This window comes from Mirounga angustirostris, unplaced genomic scaffold, assembly GCF_029215605.1.
Source record: "Mirounga angustirostris isolate CCGP_5_RB_7025 unplaced genomic scaffold, mMirAng1.0.hap1 SCAF_6, whole genome shotgun sequence".
Lineage (NCBI taxonomy): Eukaryota > Metazoa > Chordata > Mammalia > Carnivora > Phocidae > Mirounga > Mirounga angustirostris.
Window position 1 is genome coordinate 102,279,639 of NW_026991714.1, and position 22,779 is coordinate 102,302,417.

General features: G+C 36.7%; 1 protein-coding gene across 4 annotated transcripts in view; it reads right to left on the reverse strand.

Moving 5' to 3' along the window:
• The window catches only part of P4HA1 (prolyl 4-hydroxylase subunit alpha 1), a 97,479-nt gene that overhangs the window by 40,790 nt on the left and 33,910 nt on the right, over positions 1-22,779 (reverse strand). For all 4 annotated transcript variants that reach the window (XM_054508212.2, XM_054508210.2, XM_054508209.2 and 1 more), the window contains 3 exons: positions 21,972-22,123; positions 19,704-19,841; positions 1,786-2,025 (listed from right to left, as the gene is read on the reverse strand). In XM_054508212.2, the coding sequence (XP_054364187.1) occupies positions 1,786-2,025; positions 19,704-19,841; positions 21,972-22,123 (530 nt within the window). The remainder of the gene's footprint in view (positions 1-1,785; positions 2,026-19,703; positions 19,842-21,971; positions 22,124-22,779) is intronic.

Below are 22,779 nucleotides of genomic sequence, written 5' to 3' on the forward strand. Positions count from 1 at the left end.
AAAAAAAAAAAAGAAAAAAAAATCCAAACCACCACACACACACACACACACACACACAAATAATAAAGACAGAATATATAGAAACTTCACTTGTGATATTAACTGAAGTGATTAGGAAATCTAGCCTTAGATTTGTAAATCTGTCTTTGAGAAACTGCTCACAATATATGTTGTAATATACAATATGATCTTAATTTTGTAAAAGAAAGAGGAAAGTGTATATGTGCAGGGAAGGGAGTATATACTACAAGGAAACAAAATTTGTGGGTATTGTCCAGTGATTGGCTTATGGATGACTCTTCCATTATCTTTTTCTTTTTTTAAAAATTTCCTATAATGACTCTAAGTCAGGAGGAAAAAAATCACTACAAAATACTGAAAAAAGGGGTACTTGAACTAATATCTCAATTTATTAATTCACTCAACCAAGAAATAACCTGTCAGAAGTTCATTTTCAGATGACCAATCTTTTTAAACTATTTGACTCTTCTAACATACACATATTAACCTGTTCAGAAAAATACTAATTTTTAAAAAGTTTTAAAGCTTCATTATATACCAACGTATATACGCTCACACACACCAACCTGAACATATAAATGTACAACTCTACCTCCAGAGATTCTGATTTAGTAGGTCTGGGGTGGAGATCAAGGAATTTTTCATGTCTAATATGTATCCAAATAATTTTGATGCACATGGTTTCTGGATCATACTTAGAGAAACAAGTCCAAAATACTAGTGATCAAATCCTCATAGGATATCACATTATCTAACATTTGAATATGACAAATATATTTTGTCTATTTATTTCAAATCACTATTTTTAAATATGAAATGCAATAAAACATAAACATTCTTCAAAGGAAACTGGTTAATATTTAATACGACAACATGGTAAATAAACATTTTTGACAGAGCTAGTTAGGTTAGATCCAATTTTGAAGTTCCCGAAGAGTACACAGCAGAGAATAACAGCCACTGTCGTAGTACCATTAGCTGAGAAAAATGAGTTGCCATTTATTCAGTGGACAGAGGATAAAATTTGTCTAACAGATAGACTCTTGACTTGTAACAAATACAAAGTACAAAATGGATATTACTCAGCCATAAAAAAGAATGAAATCTTTGCAATGACATATATGGAACTAGAGAGTATAATGCTAAGCAAAGCAAGTCAGTCAGAGAAAGACAAATACCATATGATTTCACTCCTATGTGGAATTTAAGAAACAAAACAAATGAACATAAGGGGAGAAAAAAGAGGCAAACCAAGAAACAGACTCTTAACTACAGAGAACAAACCGATGGTTGCTGAAGGGGAGGTGGGTGGAGGATGGGTTAGACAGGTGATGGGTATTGAGGAAGGCAGCTGTGGTGAGCACCAGGTGTTGTGTGTAGGTGATGAATCACTAAATTCTATATCTGAAACTAATATTGCACTGTGTGTTAACTGGAATTTAAATAAAGACTTGAAAAAGAAAAAAAATGTACCAAAGCTATATGATGAATTATATATCAGAATTACAATTATCGGAATTATATATATTTATCATTACATATATAAGACAAGATATATAGTCATATATCAGAATTTTATATATATATTTATCTTACGATACAGCTTAGCACTTTTATGTATCATGGTTATCATGAGATATATATATAAATATTATCAAATATACATATATATATATACACATACATACACACACATACACACACACACATATATATAACTATATATATATATATAAAACCTTGAATTAGGCCAAATTAACATACCTAGTTCAAGAAGCTTCTTTGTGAGCAAAAGTGCCTTATCCAGGTCTCCCTGCTGATATACCGCATAGCTCAAATAGTCTAGAACAGAGACTTTATCAATGGTAGAAACCTCGCCTTCATCCAGCTGCCTTAGTGCTTGTTCCATCCACAGTTCTGTATGATAATAATCGGCTTCTGTATAGGCCACTTTGCCCAACTCAAAACAGTCTTCAACTGTTAGAAAAGATTTGTGTTTTACTCCTGTGGAAAGAAAATAAAGAGAACTTTAGAAATATTTATTTAGGACTACACAGCTTTCAAAGTGCTATCTCACTTTCATTTGAACTTTATAACAGCCTTCTGAACAAGAATCATCCTAAATTTATGAACAAAGGAACAATCTACAAGGTAATGAAACATGGTAAGAATCATACTAATAGGGGTCGTGGACCTAGAAAACCCAAGACTTCAATGATCAGTCATCATACCAAAATGAAACATCAATTAAGTTGAAGCATGCAATTTTCTAGCACAGCAGGAATCACCATAGGACAAATATCTTACTCCTAACCAATAATCTGGGCAAAAAATGAATGGACAGGAAGAAAGGCAGACCTGTAAATTGATTCCTTCCCTTTCCCCTTCCCTCCAACAGCATTAATAATATGTACTTTACGTACCATAAAGTTCACCCATTTAAAGAATACAATAGTTTACAGTATATTCAGAGTTATGCAACCAACATCGCAACCTAATTTTAGAACATTTTCATCACCCCAAAAAGAAACCCTGTAGCCATTAGCAGTCACTACCCATTATCTCCCCCTCTCCGCCCTAGCCTTAGACAACCACTCATTGCCTATTCTGGTTATTTCATATAAGCAGAATTATGTAAAATAGGGTCTTTTGTGACTGCTTCTTTCAACTCAGTATAATGTTTTCAAGGTTCATTCATGTTGTAGCATCTTTTATATTGCCAAGTAACAGTCCACTGTATGGAAAGACTATGCTTTATCAGTTGATGGGACATCTGAGTTATTTCTAATTTTTTGGCTTTTATGAATAATGCTACTATGTACATTCATGTATAAGTTTCTGATTGGACATTTGTTTACATTACTCATAGGTAGTAGTGGAATTGCTGGGTCCCATGGCAACTCTGCTTAAATATTTTCAGGAATTGCCAAACTGTTCTCCAAGGTACCCACACCATTTTACAATCCCACCAGCAATGTATGAAGGTTCTAATTTCTCCACATCCTCACTAATACTTGTTGTCCAATTGTTTATATTATAGCCATTCTATTGGGTAGAAAGTAGTATTTCATTATGATGATGATGATGATGAGCATCTTTTCACGTGCTTATTGTCCATTTGTGTATCATCTCTGGGAAAATGTCTACTCAAATCCTTTGCCCAGTTAAAAATTTGATTCTCTTTATTATTTTTAGAGTTGTTTACATATTCTGGATACAAGTCTCTGATCAGAAATATGATTTTCACATATTCTCTCCCACTGTATGGGTTGTTTTTTCACTTTATTGACGGTGTAAAGTACAGAAGCTTTAATTTTGGTGAAGTCTAACTTAATTAATTCTTAGTTAGTTAGGCTTTTGGTGTTGCTATGTCAACTGGCTTGTGAAGTAAAACTTCTGTCTTAAGAAAAGGAGATAGGGGCACCTGGCTGGCTCAGTCAGTAGAGCATGCAACTATTGATCTCAGGGTCAGGAATTCAAGCCCCATGTTGGGTGTGGAGCCTACTTTAAAAAAAAACTAGTTAAAAAAGGATATTTGACGGTTCATATAAAATAAAATAAAAAAATGAAAAAGTGGAAAAATAGCCTCACTAATCATTAAAGAAATATGAAATTAAAACAACCCTGAAGAAAAATATTTTTAAACAACAGCCTACATTTATTGAGGCCTTACTATGTGCCAGGCATTTGTCACTCATTTAATTCTCAAAGCAATCCAGATGAGGAATTAAGGTAGAGAGAGGTTAACTACTGTGCTAAAGGTCACACAGCAAAGAGTGAGAATTGGAATCTGCACACTATTACTCCAGAAGTCTGTGTCATATTATACCATTAAATGGCAAAATTTAATAGGGGAGTCGTAAACTGGTAACTTTACTCTTAAGACATCTGGTAATATGAAACTAGAGTAATAATTTTATGTCTATGAATTGATACTATTTTTCAATTATTTTCTTGAGTTTAGCACTAGGGGTTGGGGAAGAAACACCTTGTTTAAGCAAGTTTTGTAGCTGAACCAAATATTACAGCTAAAAACTGTAATAAACTAAAAGCAAGGAAATGTATAGGCCAATATGTCAAAGAAAGATAATTTTTTTAAGATTTTTATTTATTTGAGAGAGAGAACATGAGTGGAGGGGAGGGGCAGAGGGAGAGGGAGAAGCAGACTCCCCACTGAGAAGGGAGCCCAACAACAACACAGGGCTCAATCCCAGGACCCTGAGATCACGACCTGAGCCAAAGGCAGATGCTTACCCGACTAAGCCACCCAGGCATCCAAGAAAGATTATTTCAAATGCCATATAGGAAGCCAGAAAGATCTAGACAGAAATATGTGAAAATGTTAAATTGAGGGCACCTGAGAAACAAACTGAGGGTTTTAGAGGTGAGGGGGGTGGGGGGATGGGTTAGCCCGGGGATGGGTATTAAGGAGGGCACGTATTGAATGGAGCACTGGGTGTAATACACAAACAGTGAAATCATGGAATACTACATCAAAAACTAATGATGTAATGTATGGTGACTAACATAATAAAATAAAATTTTAAAAAAAGATATTTAGAAACCAAAACAATGTAAAATTTTAAATAGGAGAAAGACAGGATAGGAATTAAAAACTAAGCCTGTGATAAATTTGCTTTCAGTGAAAAAGACACAGACTAAGAAAAGGGAGAACCAAAGAGCAGGAAAACAAGGAGGCAGGGGAGAGATTTTTCCAAGTTTTGACATCAATGGGCAAACAGTAACTGTTCGACTCATGGTGGTTTAACGTGAATGTCAAAATATCTTGTCTCCTACCCCAACTTCTCTGACCTAAATAAATGGAGAGATATAACATGTTCATGGATTAGAAAAAGTCTATATTGTTAAAATGACAATGCTGCCCTAATTCTTTGCAAGATTCAACCCAACCCCAATCAAAATTCCTACAGGCATTTTTTTTGGGAAACTGACAAGCTGATTCTGAGATTTATATGGAAATATAGACTAGTCAAAGCAATTTTACCAAAGAACATAGCTGGAGGACTTTTTCTGCCTGATTTCAATACTTACTATAGAGCTATAGTTCAGGAGCCCCTGGGTGGCTCAGTGGTTGAGTGTCTGCCTTTAGCTCAGGTTATGATACCAGGGTCCTGGTACTGGGCCCTGCATTGGGCTCCCTGTTCAGCGGAAAGTCTACTTGTCCCTCTCTCCCTCTGCCCCTCCCCCCACTCGGGCTTGCTCTCTCTCAAATAAATAAATATTTTTTTTAAAAAGCTGTAGTTCAGACTGCTTGATATTATTTACAGGTAGACATATAAATCAATGGAACAGAATTGAGTCAAGAAATAGACCAAGTGATTTTTGACAGATGTCAAGGCAATTCAATGGAGAAAGGAAAGTCTTTTAAATGTTGCTCAACAAATTAAGAATTCATATTAAAAGAAAATAAACATCAATCTTTACTGCCTACCACATACAAGGTCAATTCAAAATGTATCCTATAGCTTAATGTGAAATCTCAAACTATCAAACTTCTAGATAAAAAAAAACATAAGAAAAATATTTTAGACCTGAGCGGAGACGAAGATTTCTTATATTTGACACCAACAACACTATCAATAAGTGAAAAAAATATTGGGCTGCCTGAGTGGCTTAGTCAGTTAAGTGTCTGACTTTTGATTTCAGCTCAGGTCATGATCTCAGGGTTGTGAGATCAAGCCCCATGTTGGGCTCTACACTGAGCGTGAAGCCTGCTTAAGATTCTCTCTCTCCCTCTCCTTCTGCCCCTCCCCCACCTCTCTCTAGAAAATAAAATATTGATAATTAAACTTTATCAAAGTTTAAAACTTCTGCTCTCTGAAAGGCACTAATATGAAAATAAAAAGACGAGACTGGTTAAAAATATTCACAACACATTTATCTGATAAAGAACTTATATCCAAAATATATAGAGAACTCCTAGACTCTTCACTAAAGAATAGATATGACTAGCCAATAAACACAGGGAAAGATGTTCAACATCGTTAGTCATCAGTTGTAACATATATATAACAATGTAAATTAAACAATGAGATACCACTATGTATCCATTACACTGGCTAAGATTAAAAAGACTGAATATACCAAGTGTTTGAAGAATGTAGAAGAAATCATACTGATGAAAGGAATGTAAAATGGTACAAAAAATTAGGCAGTTTCTTAAAAGCTAAATATATGCCTACCATACAACCCAGCGATTTCATTCCTAGATATTTAACCAAAAGAAACAAACAAAAACAATAATAATAAAAAGAGGACAATACCTTAAAACTGGAGAAAAAATACTGGAATGAATAAACGCAACTATACAACATTGAGGGCATAAACACACAAAGAAATGAATTACTTCAGGTGTTTTTCAAACAATATTTTAACCAATCATATCCAATCTAACATATATTCTAAGGATAAAAAGTACAAAGAAACAAACTGCATTCAACAACCTTAATGTTGTTAATAATATAAGTACTGTTATTCTGAAATTATTTTAGGCCTATTACAGGATAATACAAAAATCTAATTATGTTTAACGTCATTGGAAGCAAGAGTTTCAACAAAAGAGAGATATAAGTATATAAACCCTATAATCTTACATTTGAATTGGAATTAACATGAACTCACATATTTCCTATCTCTGTTCATTGAAAACACCTAGAATCAATGACAAACTTAATAGCAATAGACATCCCTAGAACCCAGCTACACTCCACTCTCTAAATGCCATTCCCCATTAAAAAGAATTAAGGTTCACTATAGCAAGGCCTGATTCTTCCTGCTTTGGGGTAGAAATTCTTAAGATAAGCTTGGAAAAAACTGCCAAAAATTAAATTTCCTTAATAGCAAAGAATAATAGGATCATTTCAAAAGGACAAATTAGCCAATCTAAAGAGGATCCCACTGGCCTCAAATAGGATAACGGGGCATCAAATGAATAATTAATAATAATGGATTGAAATATAAAAATATATAAAAAATCCATGAATTTATAATGATACTTCAGATAAAAATCACTGGTCACTACCAGAAGTTATTATGACATCAACTCATTACTCTGAAAATTGATACAAGAAAAACAATCAAGGATTTATCTTGCCCTTCATATATAAACTCTAGTTCAGGGTAACAAAATGGTTCTTGAAAGAAAGTTCTTAACGATAGAATTCCAGCTAATAAAAGTAGAAGGAATGATGAGATAAGAAAATCAGCATTTTTCAACCCCTAATGAAATAGTTCTAGGCAAGGATCATCAAAGTCTGCCAAAACAATTAGATGAAACTCATGGAAAACTTCATATGGACTTATCAGTCTCCCACCACCAAAACTACTCATCAATCACTAACACAAAAACTGTGATGAGATGTTAGGTGTCTGGTCATGCAATTCAACAGAAAGTTCAGAGTGCCACCCATGTAGTTAATTAAAAACTTAACTAGAATCTAATTGAGACTCAAGCTCTAACCAGTTTGTAGGAAACACAGGAGTTAGAGGAACAAATTAACACAAAAGAAAAAAATCTGGCTACTCCAAAATGTACATTCCACAAGACATATAACCAGGTTTTTCCAACTTAATCAACGGAATAGGAGAGGGGAAGAGAGGATAATAAAATAGATTTAAGAGATAAAAACCAAAATGTACAACTGTGAAAAGATACCTTTGAGATCACTGGAGAAACTGAATATTGACTGGGTATTAAATTATATTAAGGAAATACTGTCATTTTGTTAGGCTGGATAATAGTAAGTGATTGTTATTTAAAAAAAAAAAACCCTGATCAGTTAAATATGCATATTTAATTATTTATGAATAAAATGACATCATAATCTAGGATTTGCTTTTAAAATAGTCCATTAACGGGCGCCTGGGTGGCTCAGATGGTTAAGCGTCTGCCTTCGGCTCAGGTCATGATCCCAGGTCCTGGGATCGAGTCCCGCATTGGGCTCCCTGCTCCTTGGGAGCCTGCTTCTCGCTCTGCTTCTCTCTCTCTCTCTCTCTGCCTCTCATGGATAAATAAATAAAATCTTAAAAAAAAAAAAAATAAAAAATAAAATAGTCCATTAACAACAACTAAAAGCAGGGGGTAGAAAACAATGGCAAAGTGTTAAAAACTTTTGAAGCTGGGTAATGGATACATGGAAGCTCATTATGTCACTATCTTTATTTTTTTGTTTGATATTTTCCATAATAAGAAATTTTATAAACATTAAGAAGGAGAAAGTCACGTCCCATAGGGCTCTTTTTATGCTTTATAAAAGGAAATCACATAATACCCTTTTTGACACTAACAAAAAAGAAAATGACAAATGTGAAGAAATAATAAAATTAGATGATAGAAAATAAATACTACTTACCTGACATTTCCCTTTGAACACACAGTTCTAAGAATCAGGAAGGGAAAGATGGTGGTGGGGTAGGTGGACCCTAGGCTTGCCTCATCCCATGAATACAACTAGATAACTATCAAATCATCCTAAATACCCCAGAAATCGATCTGAAGACTGACAGATCAAACTCCGCAACTAAAGGTATAGAAGAGGCCACATCAAGGGTAGGAAGTGCAGAGAGGTGGTTTGGGAGAGAAAGGGATCATGGCCACTGCAGTTGGGTGGGAGGAGACAAACTAGCACACAGGGGAGCGTACGGGGAAAAAGAATCCCCGTAACAACTGGCTTGGAAAGTGAGAGGGCCTGAATTAAGTGAGTTCTTGCAACCAGCAGGACTAAAAGCCTATAGAATTTTAAAGGTCAGTGTGCTTGACTTTGGGAGAGCTCAGAGGACATTAGGACTGCTTTTGGAGAATAGGCAAGGCAAACAGCCTGTGTACATATGGCATTGAGACAGCAATCTGCAGAACACCTGGGGAACAATGTCAGGAGGTTAGCTGCTCATCTCAGAGCATGTCCCAGAGAAGCAGCATTCTTGGAAAGACCCTTCTGTATACAAAAGAACTAGCAGACACCATTTCCCTCCCATGCCCCTCAGCATAAACACAGAGCCACCTGCAGGAATCAGCTCAGTGCCAGTATTTGTTACTTGCTTACACCCCCCCCCCACCCCCAGAATCTGGAAGAACCACCCTTCTCAGTCACACTTGCCCCAGTTCCAGAAGACTAGCCCAAACCCCTGCCAACACCACATCTCCCAACCTGGGAGTTTTGCGAGGCGTCGGTTCCAGTGGTGGCAGCAACAGGTCTCATTTCACAAGCAGACCAGAGCACACCTGGTTAAAACTCACCACATTCAGGCCAGGAACTAAACACTGCCCACAACAGGCAAAGAGCCTCTGCATATGACTGACCTGAAGAATAAAGTGGCCAGGACACAACAGCTGAGTGCATGTAGCACACACTGGAGACACAACAGGACCCTGGAGCACAGAGGACAAAATACTGCAGGGCACTACAGAACCTCTTCTTTATAAAGCCATTACCCCAAGAACAGGAGATGTAATTGACTTTCCTAACACACAAAAACAAGCACTGAGACTTAGACAAATGAGAAGACAGAGGAATTTGTCCCTAGTGAAAGAACAAGACAAAGTCATGGCTGGAGATCTAAGTGAAACAGATATGAGTAACATGCCTGATAGAGAATTTAATGCAATGATCATAAGGATACTCACTGGACTTGAGAAGACAGTGGGAGACATCAATGAGGCCATTAACATAGAAATAAGGAATAACAACAGTGATAAAGGACTCAATAAATGAAATGAGAAACACGCTTAATGCAATCAACAGCAGGCTAGAAGAAACAGAGGAACAAATTAATGACCTAGAAGACAGAGTAATGGAAAGCCATCAAGCTGAACAAAAGAGAAAGAAAAGTTATGCAAAACGAGAACAGACTTAGGGAACTCAGTGACTCCATTAAATGTAATAACATTCGTATTATAGGAGTCCCAGAAGAAGAGAGAGAAAAGGGGGCAGAGGATTTATTTGAAGAAATAGTAACTGAAAACTTCCCTAATCTGGGGAAGGAAACAGATATCCAGATCCAGACGATACAGAGAACGCTTAACAAAATCAACAACAGCAGATCCACACCAAGACATACTGTAATTAAAATGACAAAATATAGTGATAAAAAAGATTAAAAGCAGCAATACCAAAGAAGAGCGTTACATACAAAGGAAACCCCATAAGGCTATGAGCAGATTTTTCAGCAGGAATTTTCCAAACCAGAAAGGAGTGGCATGATATGGGGCGCCTGGGTGGCTCAGTCAGTTAAGCGTCTGTCTTCAGCTTAGGTCATGATCCCAGAGTCCTGGGATCGAGCCCTGCATCAGGCTCTCTGCTCAGCGGGGAGTCTACTTCTCCCTCTGCCTCTGCCCTTCTCCCCGTTTGTGCACTCGCTCTCACTCTCACTCTCTCTTCCTCTCGCTTGCTCTCCCAAATAAATAAAATCTTAAAAAAAAAAAAAAAAAAGGAGTGGCATGATATATTCAAAGTGCTGAATGGGAAAAACCTGCAGCCAAGAAGACTATCCAGCAAGGCTATCATTCAGAATAGAAGGAGAGATAAAGAGTTCCCAGACAAACAAAAAATAAAGGAGTTCATTACCACTAAACCAGCCCTGCAAGAAATATTAAAGGGACTCTGAGTGGAAAGGGGAGACTAAAAGGGACAGTATAAAGGTAGGAAACACAAAAGCAGTAAAAATTAATCTTTCTGTAAAAAAATCAGTTAAGGAACTCACAAAATAAAAGCATATAAAACATGATACCATATACCCAAAACATGGGGAGGAGAGGAGTAAAGAAGAGGTTTGAACTTAAATGACCATCAACTTAATAAAGACTGCTATATGCAGAATAGGTTATATAACAAACCTAATGGTAACCACAAACCAAAAACCACTAATAAATATGCAAAGAATAAAGAGAAAGAAATCCAAATATATCACCAAAGAAAACCAGCAAACCAGGAGAGAGAAAGAAAGGATCAGAGAAAATCTTCAGATACAATGACAAAACAGGTAATAAAATGGCAATAAATACATCTCATGGATAATTACTTTGAATGTGGTGGAGAATGAGTTATCTTATAAATGGATGTCAAAAGAAAGCCAGGGTAGCAATACTTATATTGGATAAACTAGACTTTAAAACAAAGACTGTAGGGACACCTGGGTGGCTCAGTAAGTTAAGGGTCTGCCTTCAGCTCAGGTCATGATCTCAGGGTCCTGGGATCGAGCTCCACTTCGGGCTCCCTGTTCAGCATGGAGCCTGCTTCCTCCTCTCCCTCTGCCTGCCACTCCCCCTGCTTGTACACTTTCTCTCTCTATATAAAATCTTCAACAAAAAAAAATGGGAACTCTTCATACATTACTGGTAACAGTATAAATTCGTGCATCTGCTCTGGAGAATAATCTGGCCACATTTGGTAAAGCTGAAGAAACATATAGCCTGACTTCTTATACCCTAAGGAAACATTTGCATGTGACTACATGAGCAAAAGAATACATAACAAGGATGTTTACTGGGGCGCCTAGGTGGCTGAGTTGTTAAGCGTCTGCCTTCGGCTCAGGTCATGGGGCTGCTTGTCCCTCTGCCACTCCCCCTGCTTCTGTTCCCTCTCTCTGCTGTGTCTCTCTCTGTCAAATAAATAAATAAAATCTTTAAAAATAAATAAATAAATAAATAAAAACCAAGGATGTTTACTGAAATCTTGTTTGACATAGCAAAAAAATTGGAGATAACCAAAATGTCTATCCATGCATAAAAGAATGAACAAATCAATTTTGTCATATAATACCATACAGCAGTTAAATGAATTTACTCAAAAAATTGAGTGAAAAAGTTTGCAGAAAGATACACAGAATATAAAACACAACAATATACGTAGTAAAGTATAAAAAGACCGACAAATACAACCAAGTTCAAAATAGTCATTACCTTGACAAAGGAAGGAAAGGTGCACAAGGGGCCTTCAAACACATTTGGGAGTTTTTATTGTAAGAGAAAAAGGTTTAGAGAACAAGAAAAGCGTAAAAACTGTGTATTATTTCACTCTAGTGTTATTTTTTTAATTTAATTTTATTATGTTATGTTAATCACAATGCATTACATCATTAGTTTTTGATGTAGTGTTCCATGATTCATTGTTATTTTGACCGCTTATAGGACATGATATGATTAGAAAATTTGAGGGACTCTAATTATAAGGAATTTGCATGAAAGGAAAATTCAGTAAGAACTGAATGCAAAACAGGGACTTAAAGAGGAAGAAAAGTCAATAAAGGGGAAAAAAGTGCCTGAGAAAGGATAAATATTGTCCCAATGAAAAATAATTACACAAGGATGCCTGGGTGGTTGGTTGAGCATCTGCCTTTGGCTCAGGTCATGGTCCCAGGGTCCTGGGATCGAGTCCCACACCCCACTCCTTGCTCAGCAGGCAGCCTGCTTCTCCCTCTGCCTCTGCTCCCCCTGCTGTGCTCTCTCTCTCCCCATCTCTCTGACAAATAAATGAATAAAATCTTTAAAATTTATGATAATAATTACACATATTCTCAGTGTCTTATTTTCAGCCATTCTCTATGAAAGTCTTACCAAGTGATTTCTAGATTAAAGGCAAAGTGTTCAGGGAACCCAATGAATGTCCAAGACAAAACACAGCAAATTCAGGGTCAAATAATATTCAATGCCATTTTGATGGAAAGATAATAAAGTTTTAAACAGAAATATAGTAAACCAAAGGAAATTTATTATCCCCATACACAACAAACCTGCTTCTTTTGTGTTCTTTATTTTGCTGAATGGAACCCATATAGTTGTTCAAGCCAAAAACCCATATCAAGTCCACATCAAATTCTACCATTACACCTCCTAAGCAGCTTGATAACCTATCCACTTCTCTCCATATCTACTAGCTACCACTATCATCTCTTAAATTTTTACAACAGCCTCCTCTCTGAATGTCCCTACCCCCAGGTCTCAATCCAATCTCCATTCTGCAGTCGGAATGGATACTCCTAAAATGAAAATCATTTTCATTTAAACCTATTTAAAGCTTTTCAACCTATTTAAAACTTTTCAATGGTTCCTTATTGCACTCAGAGGATTTCAAACTCCTCCACATGTCTTACAAAGCCCTTCAAGAGATGGCTTCTGCTTAACCTATCTAGCCTCGTCTCTCACTACTCACAAAACCAAACCCCCATTCCCACCACTCATACACTCACCTCTTGAACAAACTACTTGTTAAGATATCTGAAATAATACACTCTCTCCTCTCTAGCTTTTATATACACATTCTCTCTGGAATACTTTTCTCATGCCCACTTTTTTCTACATTTTCCTGGTTAATTCCTTATCTATTATATCCCCAATTTTTTTTAATGTGTCTTCCAGGAAGTCTTACATTATGCCTCTTATCAAGTACAGAATTAGGTTTCCTTCTATATGCTTTCATGGTATCCTAAATTATCCTCACCCAGGTGTTCATATTATATCATAAGAATATAAGTACTCTAAGGGCAAGAGCTGTATTGGTCTTATTCATTATTGCATCTCTAGAACCTGAAAGAATGGTTGGTACATATTATATAGTCAATATCTATTAAATGAATTCATGTTTCATACCAGAAACCAATTTTTAAAGATAAGGTTATGATCTTATCAGAACTGTTATATTAGTAGAAACAGAAAATAATGGAATTATGTACCAACTTAATGGAAATTTTATTTAATATTGTTGTACCATGGTTAGCATTGCCACTTGATATTCACCCCAAATAAAGAGAGATGAGCAAGAAAACATCCTAACAAGTACCTCATCCCACTGTATATTCTTACTGAGGAAATCAATTTCAATATGAAGATAGAGGTAACATATTTCTCCAGCTAATAATGACAAGGAGATAGTAACGACAGTAAGCCATATACTCATAGAAAAAGTGAGAGATAACAGAAGTAAAATACTGCATGAAGTCAGGTATCGGTAACCCGAGTAAAACTAGCAAATTTTAAAATTTGTGGAAATGAAACAACACACTCTTAAAACAACCAATGGAACAAAAAAGAAATCACAGAGAACATTAGAAAATACTTTAAAACAAATGAAAACAAACTCACAAAATACCAAAACTTATAGGACACAGTGAAAGCAGTGGAAAGAGATGTAATGTAAACGCTTACATTAAAAAGCTATAGGGAGGGGTGCCTGGGTGGCTCAGTCGTTAAGCATCTGCCTTCAGCTCAGGTCATGATCCCGGGGTCCTGGGATCGGGCCCTGCATCAGGCTCCCTGCTCAGTGGGAAGTCTGCTTCTCCCTCTCCCACTCCCCCTGCTTGTGTTCCCTCTCTCGCTGTGTCTCTCTCTGTCAAATAAATAAAATCTTAAAAAAAAAAAAGCTATAAGGATCTCAAGTCAACAACCTAACTTTACAACTTAAGAAACTAGAAAAACAAGAGCTAAACCCAAAGCTAGCAGAAAAAAGGAAATATTAGAGATAAATTAAGTAGAATATAAAAAAAATAGAAGTTATGAACCCAAAAGTTGGTCCTTAGAAAAGATCAAGAAAATTGATAATCCTTTAGCTACATGGACTAAGAAAAAAAGAGAAGATTCAAATTACTAAAATCAAAAATGAAAGAAGGGATATTACTACTGATTCTACAAAAATACAAAGGATTACAAGAGAGTAGTATGAAAAATGTACACCAACAAATTGGATAACCTAGATGAAATGAGCAAATTCCTAGGAACAAAAAGCCTACCAAGACTAAGAAAGAAACAGAAAATCGAATAGACCTATAACTAACTAGTAAGGAGACTAATTCAGTAATCAAGTCTCCTGACAAAGAAAAGCCCTGGACCTGATGGCTTCACTGGAGAATTCTACCAAACATTTAAAGAACTAATACCAATCCTTCTCAAACTTTTACAAAAAACTGTAGAGGAGGGAATGCTTCCTATTTCATTCTACGAGGCCAGCATTACCCTTACACCAAAACCAAAGACTCTACAAGAAAACTACAGACCAATGTCCCTTACAAATACTGACGAAAAATCCTCAAGTACTGGCAAATAGAATTCAGCAGCATGTTAAAAGGATTATACACCATAACCAAGTGGAATTTATTCCTGGAAAACAAGGATGTCTCAACATATGAAAACTGATCAATGTAATACACCACATTAACAGAATAAAGGGGAAAAAACACATGATCATCTCAACTGATGCAGAAAACGTATTTGACAAAATTCAACACTTTTTTACAATAAAAAACACTCAACAAACTAGGAGTAAAAAGAAACTAGCTAAACATAAAAAAGATATACTTGAAAAATCTACAGCAAATATATACAATGGTGAAAGACTGTAAGATCAAGAACAAAAACAAGGATGGCCACTTTCACTACTTCTGCTCAACTTAGTATGGAAGCTCTAGCCAGAGCAATTAGGCAAGAAAAAGTAATATAAGGCAGCCAAATTGGAAAAAAAGTAAAATGATCTCTCTTTGCAGATTATATTATCTTCTATGCAGAAAGCCCTAAAGACTACACACACACACACACGCACACAAACTGTTATAGCTAATAAATTATAGCTAATAAATTCAGCAAAGTGGCAGACAACAGTCAACACACAAAACTCAGTTGCATCGCTATATACTAACAATGAATAATCTGAAAACTACTAAAACAATTTTTTTTTGAAGATTTTATTTATTTATTTGAGAGAGAGACACAGAGAGAGAAGAGGAGGGGAGGGGCAGAAGGAGAAGCTGACTCCCCACTGAGCAGGAAGCCCGATCTGGGGCTTGATTCAAGGACCCTGGAATCATGACCTAAGCCAAAGGCAGACATTTTAACTGACTAAGCCACCCAGGCATCCCCACTAAAACAATTCTAAGAATAAAATACTTAGGAATTAACTTAACCAATGAGGTGAAAGACTTATACAATGAAAACCACAAAACACTGTTGAAATAAAAGGAGACATAAAAAAATGGAAACACATCCCATGTTCATGAATTGGAAAACTGAATACTATTAAAATGGCAATACTACCCAAACTGATCTACAGATTCAATACAATCCCTATCAAAATCCCAATGTCATTCTTTGCAGAAATAGAAAAACCTATCCTAAAATTCATATGTAATCTCAAGGGATAGTCAAAACAATCTTGAAAAAGAATAGTCAAGGCGGAGTGAAAGATGGCAGAGAAGTAGGGGACCCTATTTCAACTGGTCCCCAGAATTGAGCTGGATATCTACCAGACCACTCTGAGCACCCACAAAACCAGCCTGAGATGTAAGAAGATCTGGATCTCTACAAACAGAATATCGCAGGCGGTTGGTTTTGAGGTACGAAGCGGGGAGCCGTGATTCTGGGGGCAGATATCGGAGGATAAACAGCAGCGGGAGGGTGCCTGGCTGTGGGGATCCTACACCATCGGTGAGCGACAGGCTTGCGCGCTGCGGACAGGGCACAGACTTGCAGACCGGTAGCGGCGGGGAAAGGACTTTAGGGCAGCCCCAGGGGCAGAAACTCGGAGCGGCGGGGTCGCGCCTGTGAACTGCAGCCCCTGGGAGGGAAACCCGGAGCAGCGGGGTCGCGCGCGCGAACTGGGAGTAGCTGGCGGTTTTAGAAGCACAAAGGGCAGAGACGTGCCCTGACCTGGAGTCAGGACTGGGGGCGCTGCGGAGGGGCGCACAACCCAGGACACTGCAGTTTATAGCAGCACGGACAGAAACGGAGGCAGTGTGGCCTGGAGAGCTCACTGAAGAACAGACTGTGGTCTCTCTGCTCTGAGGCAGAGGGTTGGAAACGGTCTCTTCTGCTCTGACTCGCGGAAGAGACGCAGAAAGCTGCCAGGGAAAGCCACCAGAGAACAAAAGCCCCCAAAACTGATTCCCACTGAGCCCATCCCTCGCCACAGGGGCGCAGGGCAACTCCGCCCGAACAGGGTTGCCTGAGGAACAGCACGGCAGGCCCCTCTCGCAGAAGACAGGCTGGGAAAACAAGAGGCCAGCAACCCTAAGGTCCCAAGAAAACAGGTGCATCTTGCTTGGGTTCTGGTCAATAATTTGGACTCTATACATTCCCTCAAACACCCGTCAAAAGAATGACTAGCAGGAGGAGCCCCCAAAATAGAAAAGACTCAGAGATTATGACTTATGCTGCAGATTTACAAATGGATGCAGATATAACCAAGATGTCGGAGATGGAATTCAGGCTAGCAATTGTGAAGACAATGGCAAGAATGGAGAAATCAATTAATGGCAACATAGAGTCTCTAAGGGCAAAAATAAAAGGTGAATTGGCAGAACTTAAAAATGCTATCAATGAGATCCAATCCAATCTAGATAATCTAACAGCTAGGGTAACTGAGGCAGAAGAGAGAATAAGTGACCTGGAAGACAGTATAATAGATAAAAAGGGAAAAGAGGAGGCCAGGGAAAAACAATGCAGAATCCATGAAAATAGAATCAGAGAAATAAGTGACACCATGAAGCATTCCAATGTCAGAATAATTGGAATCCCGGAGGGAGTGGAGAGAGAGAGAGGACTAGAAAATGTATTTGAGCAAATCGTAGCTGAGAACTTCCCTAATCTGGGGAATGAAACAAACATTCGAGTCCTAGAGGCAGAGAGGACCCCTCCTAAGATCAAGGAAAACAGGCCAACACCCCGGCATGTAACAGTAAAACTTGCAATCTTAGAACCAAGAAAACCATCTTAAGGGCAGTTAGGGGGAAGAGATTCCTTACGTACAGAGGGAGGAACAGCAGAATAACGTCAGACCTATCCACAGAGACCTGGCAAGCCAGAAAGGCCTGGCAAGACATATTCAGGGTACTAAATGGGAAGAACATGCAGCCAAGAATACTTTATCCGGCAAGGCTTTCATTTAGAATGGATGGAGAGATGGAGAGCTTCCACGACTGGCAGAAACTGAAAGAATATGTGACCACTAAGCCGGCCCAGCAAGAAATATTAAGGGGGGTTCTATAAAAGGAGAAAGACCCCAAGAGTGATCTACAACAGAAATTTATAGGGACAATCTATAAAAACAATGTCTTCACAGGCAACATGATGACAATTAATTCATATCTTTCAATAATCACTCTCAACGTGAATGACCTAAACACTCCCATAAAACGGCACAGGGTTGCAGACTGGATAAAAAGACAGGACCCATCCATATGCTGTCTACAAGAGACTCATTTTGAACCTAAAGATACATCCAGACTGAAAGTGAAGGGATGGAGATGTTTTTTTAAAAAAAAAGGAGAAAATAACAAGTATTGGAGAGGAAGTGGAGAATTTGGAACCCTTGTGCACTGTTGGTGGGAATGTAAAATAGTGTACCTACTATGGAAAATAGTATGGCAGTTCCTCAAAAACCTAAAAATAGAATTACCATATGATTCAGCAATTACACTTCTGTGTATATACCCAAAGAATGGGAGGCAGGGTCTTGAAGAGATATTTGCACAACCATGTTCACAACAACACTGTTCACACTAGCTAACACATGGAAGCAACTCAAGTGTCCTGTTGATGGATGAAAGGATAAGCAAAATGTTGATGGATGAACGGATAAGCAATACATATATATATATATACATACACACACACACACAACACATTACTATTCAGCCTTAAAATGTAAGGAAATTCCGACATCTTCTACAATGTGGATGACGCTTGAGAGCATTATGCTAAGTGAAATAAACTCATCACAAAAAAACAAATACTGTATGATTCCACTTATATGAGGTACTTAGAATAGTCAAAATCATAGACACAAAGCAAAATGATGGGGCTGGGGAAAGTAGGGGATGGGGAGTTACTGTTTAACGGGTACAGTTTTAGTTTTACAAGATGAGAAGAGTTATGGGGATGGATGCTGGTGATGGGTGCATGACAGTGTGAATGTACTTGGTGCCACTAAACCACACATTTAAAAGTGATTAAGATGGTAAATTTTGTTATATACTTTTTGTTCAATAAAAGATTTTTAAAGCAAATTATCATGAAACCTGCTGTAACCTAAATAAAAGGTTTTGCCAAAAATAGGTCATAAAGCAGGATGGTCCATATTACAGAACACTTTAAAAATCTGTGTACACAGTATGTCTTGGTTTTTAAATTATTGAACATATAAACTTTGATTATCAATTCCTTTATAACTTTACATACAAACATTGGATGTTCTAAAAAAAAAAAAAAACATGAGGAAAACTGATTGTTTCTTTTTCCAGGTTAAAAATGCCTAAAATTGAGGCACCTGGGTGGCTCAGTTGGTTAAGTGGCTGCCTTCGGCTCAGGTCATGATCCTGGGGTCCTGGGATCAAGCCCCGCATCCGGCTCCCTGCTCAGCAGAGAGCTTGCTTCTCCCTCTCCCTCTGCCTGCCACTCTGCCTACTTGTGCTCTCTATCTCTCTGTCAAATAAATAAATAAAATCTTTTTTTAAAAAATGCCTAAAATTAAGTCCCTATAATATTAAGCTTTCACAGTAACAAGCTATAAACTTATCCACAACTATTAAGTCCTAGGGAAAGAGAGTGCTGTTTTGTCCTCAAAGACTATGAAATAAACTAATGTTAAAAGTCCTAAAATATAAAAGTTTTCTTTTAGATTAACGCTCTAATGAACTGAATAGAACTAGGTAATAAATGTTTTATATACTACAAGAATTCTTACCTGGGAGATTACCCTTTGAGATGGTGTCTGTATCCAAATTGTAGGTGTCCTGGAGACGCAACAGAGCTTTCGCTGCCCCAACCTGATCTTCATCATTAGGGAAGTACTGTCTCTGAATGGTTAGGTTAGAGATAAAGCCTTGAAATTTAAAAAAAAGAAAAGAAAAGAAAAAAAAAAAAAGAAAAAGAAAGACTCTAGAACCTCACAGACTTCCAATTTGCAATATACAGTGTTTATAAGGATTTTTCAAAATTGATTTTATTATAATTTTCTACCATACCATGAAAGTTCTGCATGCTCAACAAGAAAAAAACTAAATACACTAAGACTTGAAATGCCTCTAATTTATTCAAACTTCCCAAATCCTAATGTCACTTAAGTAATCTGAAGTCATTGCATAAATCGTATCATATTAGGTAAAGATCAACATAACTGAGTTTCTAGTTACACAATATAGCCTCCACCAAGCTTGAAAAATGAATGGATTTACGGATTTGAAAATGACACCCACTGGCAACCAATTATACTTTCAGATAACAGATGGTAAATAAAATATATGTGCTTAAAGAAAGTTCTATTTTCTTCTTCCATGTGTCACACATTATATAAATATGTAAATATATAAAGTTTGGTGGAATCCTTTGAGGCGGAAAGAGAGAGATTAATTATATATTTAAGATTATCAAGTGAACTCATTTATTAAAATATATTTAGATCTGTTAAATTACTGAATATAGTGATCAAGATTTGCTCTATATAAAATCTAATCTTAATTTTAAAAAGTTTTATATAAAATATAGCAAAAACCAAACTAACAAACTAATTACTGATAATTATATAACCCCTAAGGAGAACAGATGCTAAATACTCCTTAAGGAACCAAAAAAAACAAAAACAAAAAGTTATTTAAAATTTTAATCATATAAGGTTCATCATTTGCAAATAAAAGTTAGGTATGAAACTTCCCTCCCCTCTCATTTACTTATAATCAACTGTATTTTGCTCAGCAAAAGGCCAGGCATTTTTATGTTAATGAAAATGTACAAATGAACAAGTAGCTAGGAGAGGGTTAAAGTTCATACTAAGCATATTCTTTAGTTTTAAGACCAACTCTTAATCACAATCTCCACATGGAATTTTACAAGTTTTACAGATTTTTTTATGACCCAAAATAAAAACCAAGAAGTTGCTTAAATCCAATCCAATAAAAAAGTGGAAAAATACATGTATTATAGCACTATGGGATGACTACCACAGATTAAAACGTCAAAGTCTCAAGGTTTACCTTATAAAAGAACTTAGGTCATAAAGATCATTACTTGAGAATTTTTTTAAATTAATAAATAAATGTGTATATGTGTGTGCACACACACATACAGGACTTTAAAAATGTTCTCATAGTGCTATATAAGAGAGCAAATAATCACTGGTATTTCCCTCTCACAATGAAGTTTTCACAAGTGCCTGCCTTGATTTTTCTCCTCAAGGCTTCCTGTCCTATGTACAATAGTTTACTGCTCAGAAACACTCATAAGCACCCTTGGAGTATTTTCATTTACATAGCTAACTCAACTCTCTCCCTCTTTCTTGCTTTTTTTCATTCCACCTTCAGTCACTGAACAAATATTATGTCTAAGCATATTCCCTCTAGTTCTTAGACTCCAGACTTAGTTTTCTGTGTCTGTTACTAAAATATCTAAAACACCTCAATTCTCCAAATACAATTTTGTTTTAATTAGAAAGACCTTCATTGTTACTGTTTGCAGTCTTAGTTTTTAAATTTACGGTCTAAAAGAAGTTTAAGATTCAAAATACTACGTAGAACACAGCTAACACTTTTCCTTATAGTACCACTCCCAATACATTAACAATTGATGAGAAGATAGAGATTTATCCATAAATTTTTGAAATCTGAAGGTAATCCTAAAATGGAAAGGATTACTCTCAGAAATGAAGCTATATGCCAAATAACTGATTCACTTTTATAAATTTCAAGCAAAAAGTACCAATGCTAGTCACCAACAACAGAAATTACTTTTTTTTTTTTTTACACTAAAGTTATTTTTGTTTCCAGTTTTTTTTTACATCGAGGAATTCAGGATCTAGACTAACTCCAGTCAAACCAAACACACCCCTGCAACAATTTAGTTATTACAACACTGAACACTTGATGTTCTGGGAAATGAATTTATTAGTATTGGCACTTCCACACGTGGCAGCAGTATTGTCTTACTTTTTTTGGCTCCTTAGTCTTACCATCTGACTTACCATCTGACATATCCTTAAGGACCAGATTCTCCAACTCACTCCATTCAGTGTTCAGACGTTTCATTAATTTGAATGCATTTACAGGGTGCCCAACAAAGCCTTCTGGATCTTTTGTCGCTGTGCTGGTTAGTCGATCTAACTTCTCTGCCCATCTATACACGTAAGACATAAATGGAGCACACATACACTTAAGGAAGAATTCAATTTAATAAACCACTCAGAAAAAGAAAAAAGACTAGATTAGAGGTTTCTGAGTAAAAACTATATTCAAAAACTCTTTTTTATTAAAAATTATAGGTTTTTTAGGGGCGCCTGGGTGGCTCAGTCGTTAAGCGTCTGCCTTCGGCTCAGGTCATGGTCCCAGGGTCCTGGAATCAAGCCCCGCGTCGGGCTCCCTGCTCCGCAGGAAGCCTGCTTCTCCCTCTCCCACTCCCCCTGCTTGTGTTCCCTCTCTCGCTGTGTCTCTGTCAAATAAATAAAATCTTAAAAAAAAAAAAAAAACTATAGGTTTTTTTAAAAAGCAAGACTGTTACGGGTAAAATCTAGCTTGGTAAAATAAAAATATAACAAGTCCTTTTCTTTTAGTTTTGTTTCTCTCAAATGGTTACAGTAAATGGAACCTATCTTAGAAAAGGTGTGATTGCATACCTCTACTAAGGGTCTAAAAATTCATCTCCCCACAGGTCCTTAGAGCCAAATAATTGATTATTATAAAGTACAAATGAGCCCAATCGAAATTCAGTTACATGTTCATTTAAATCAAACTTATACCAAAATTTTACATTCAGTACCTAAAAACTATATTTTA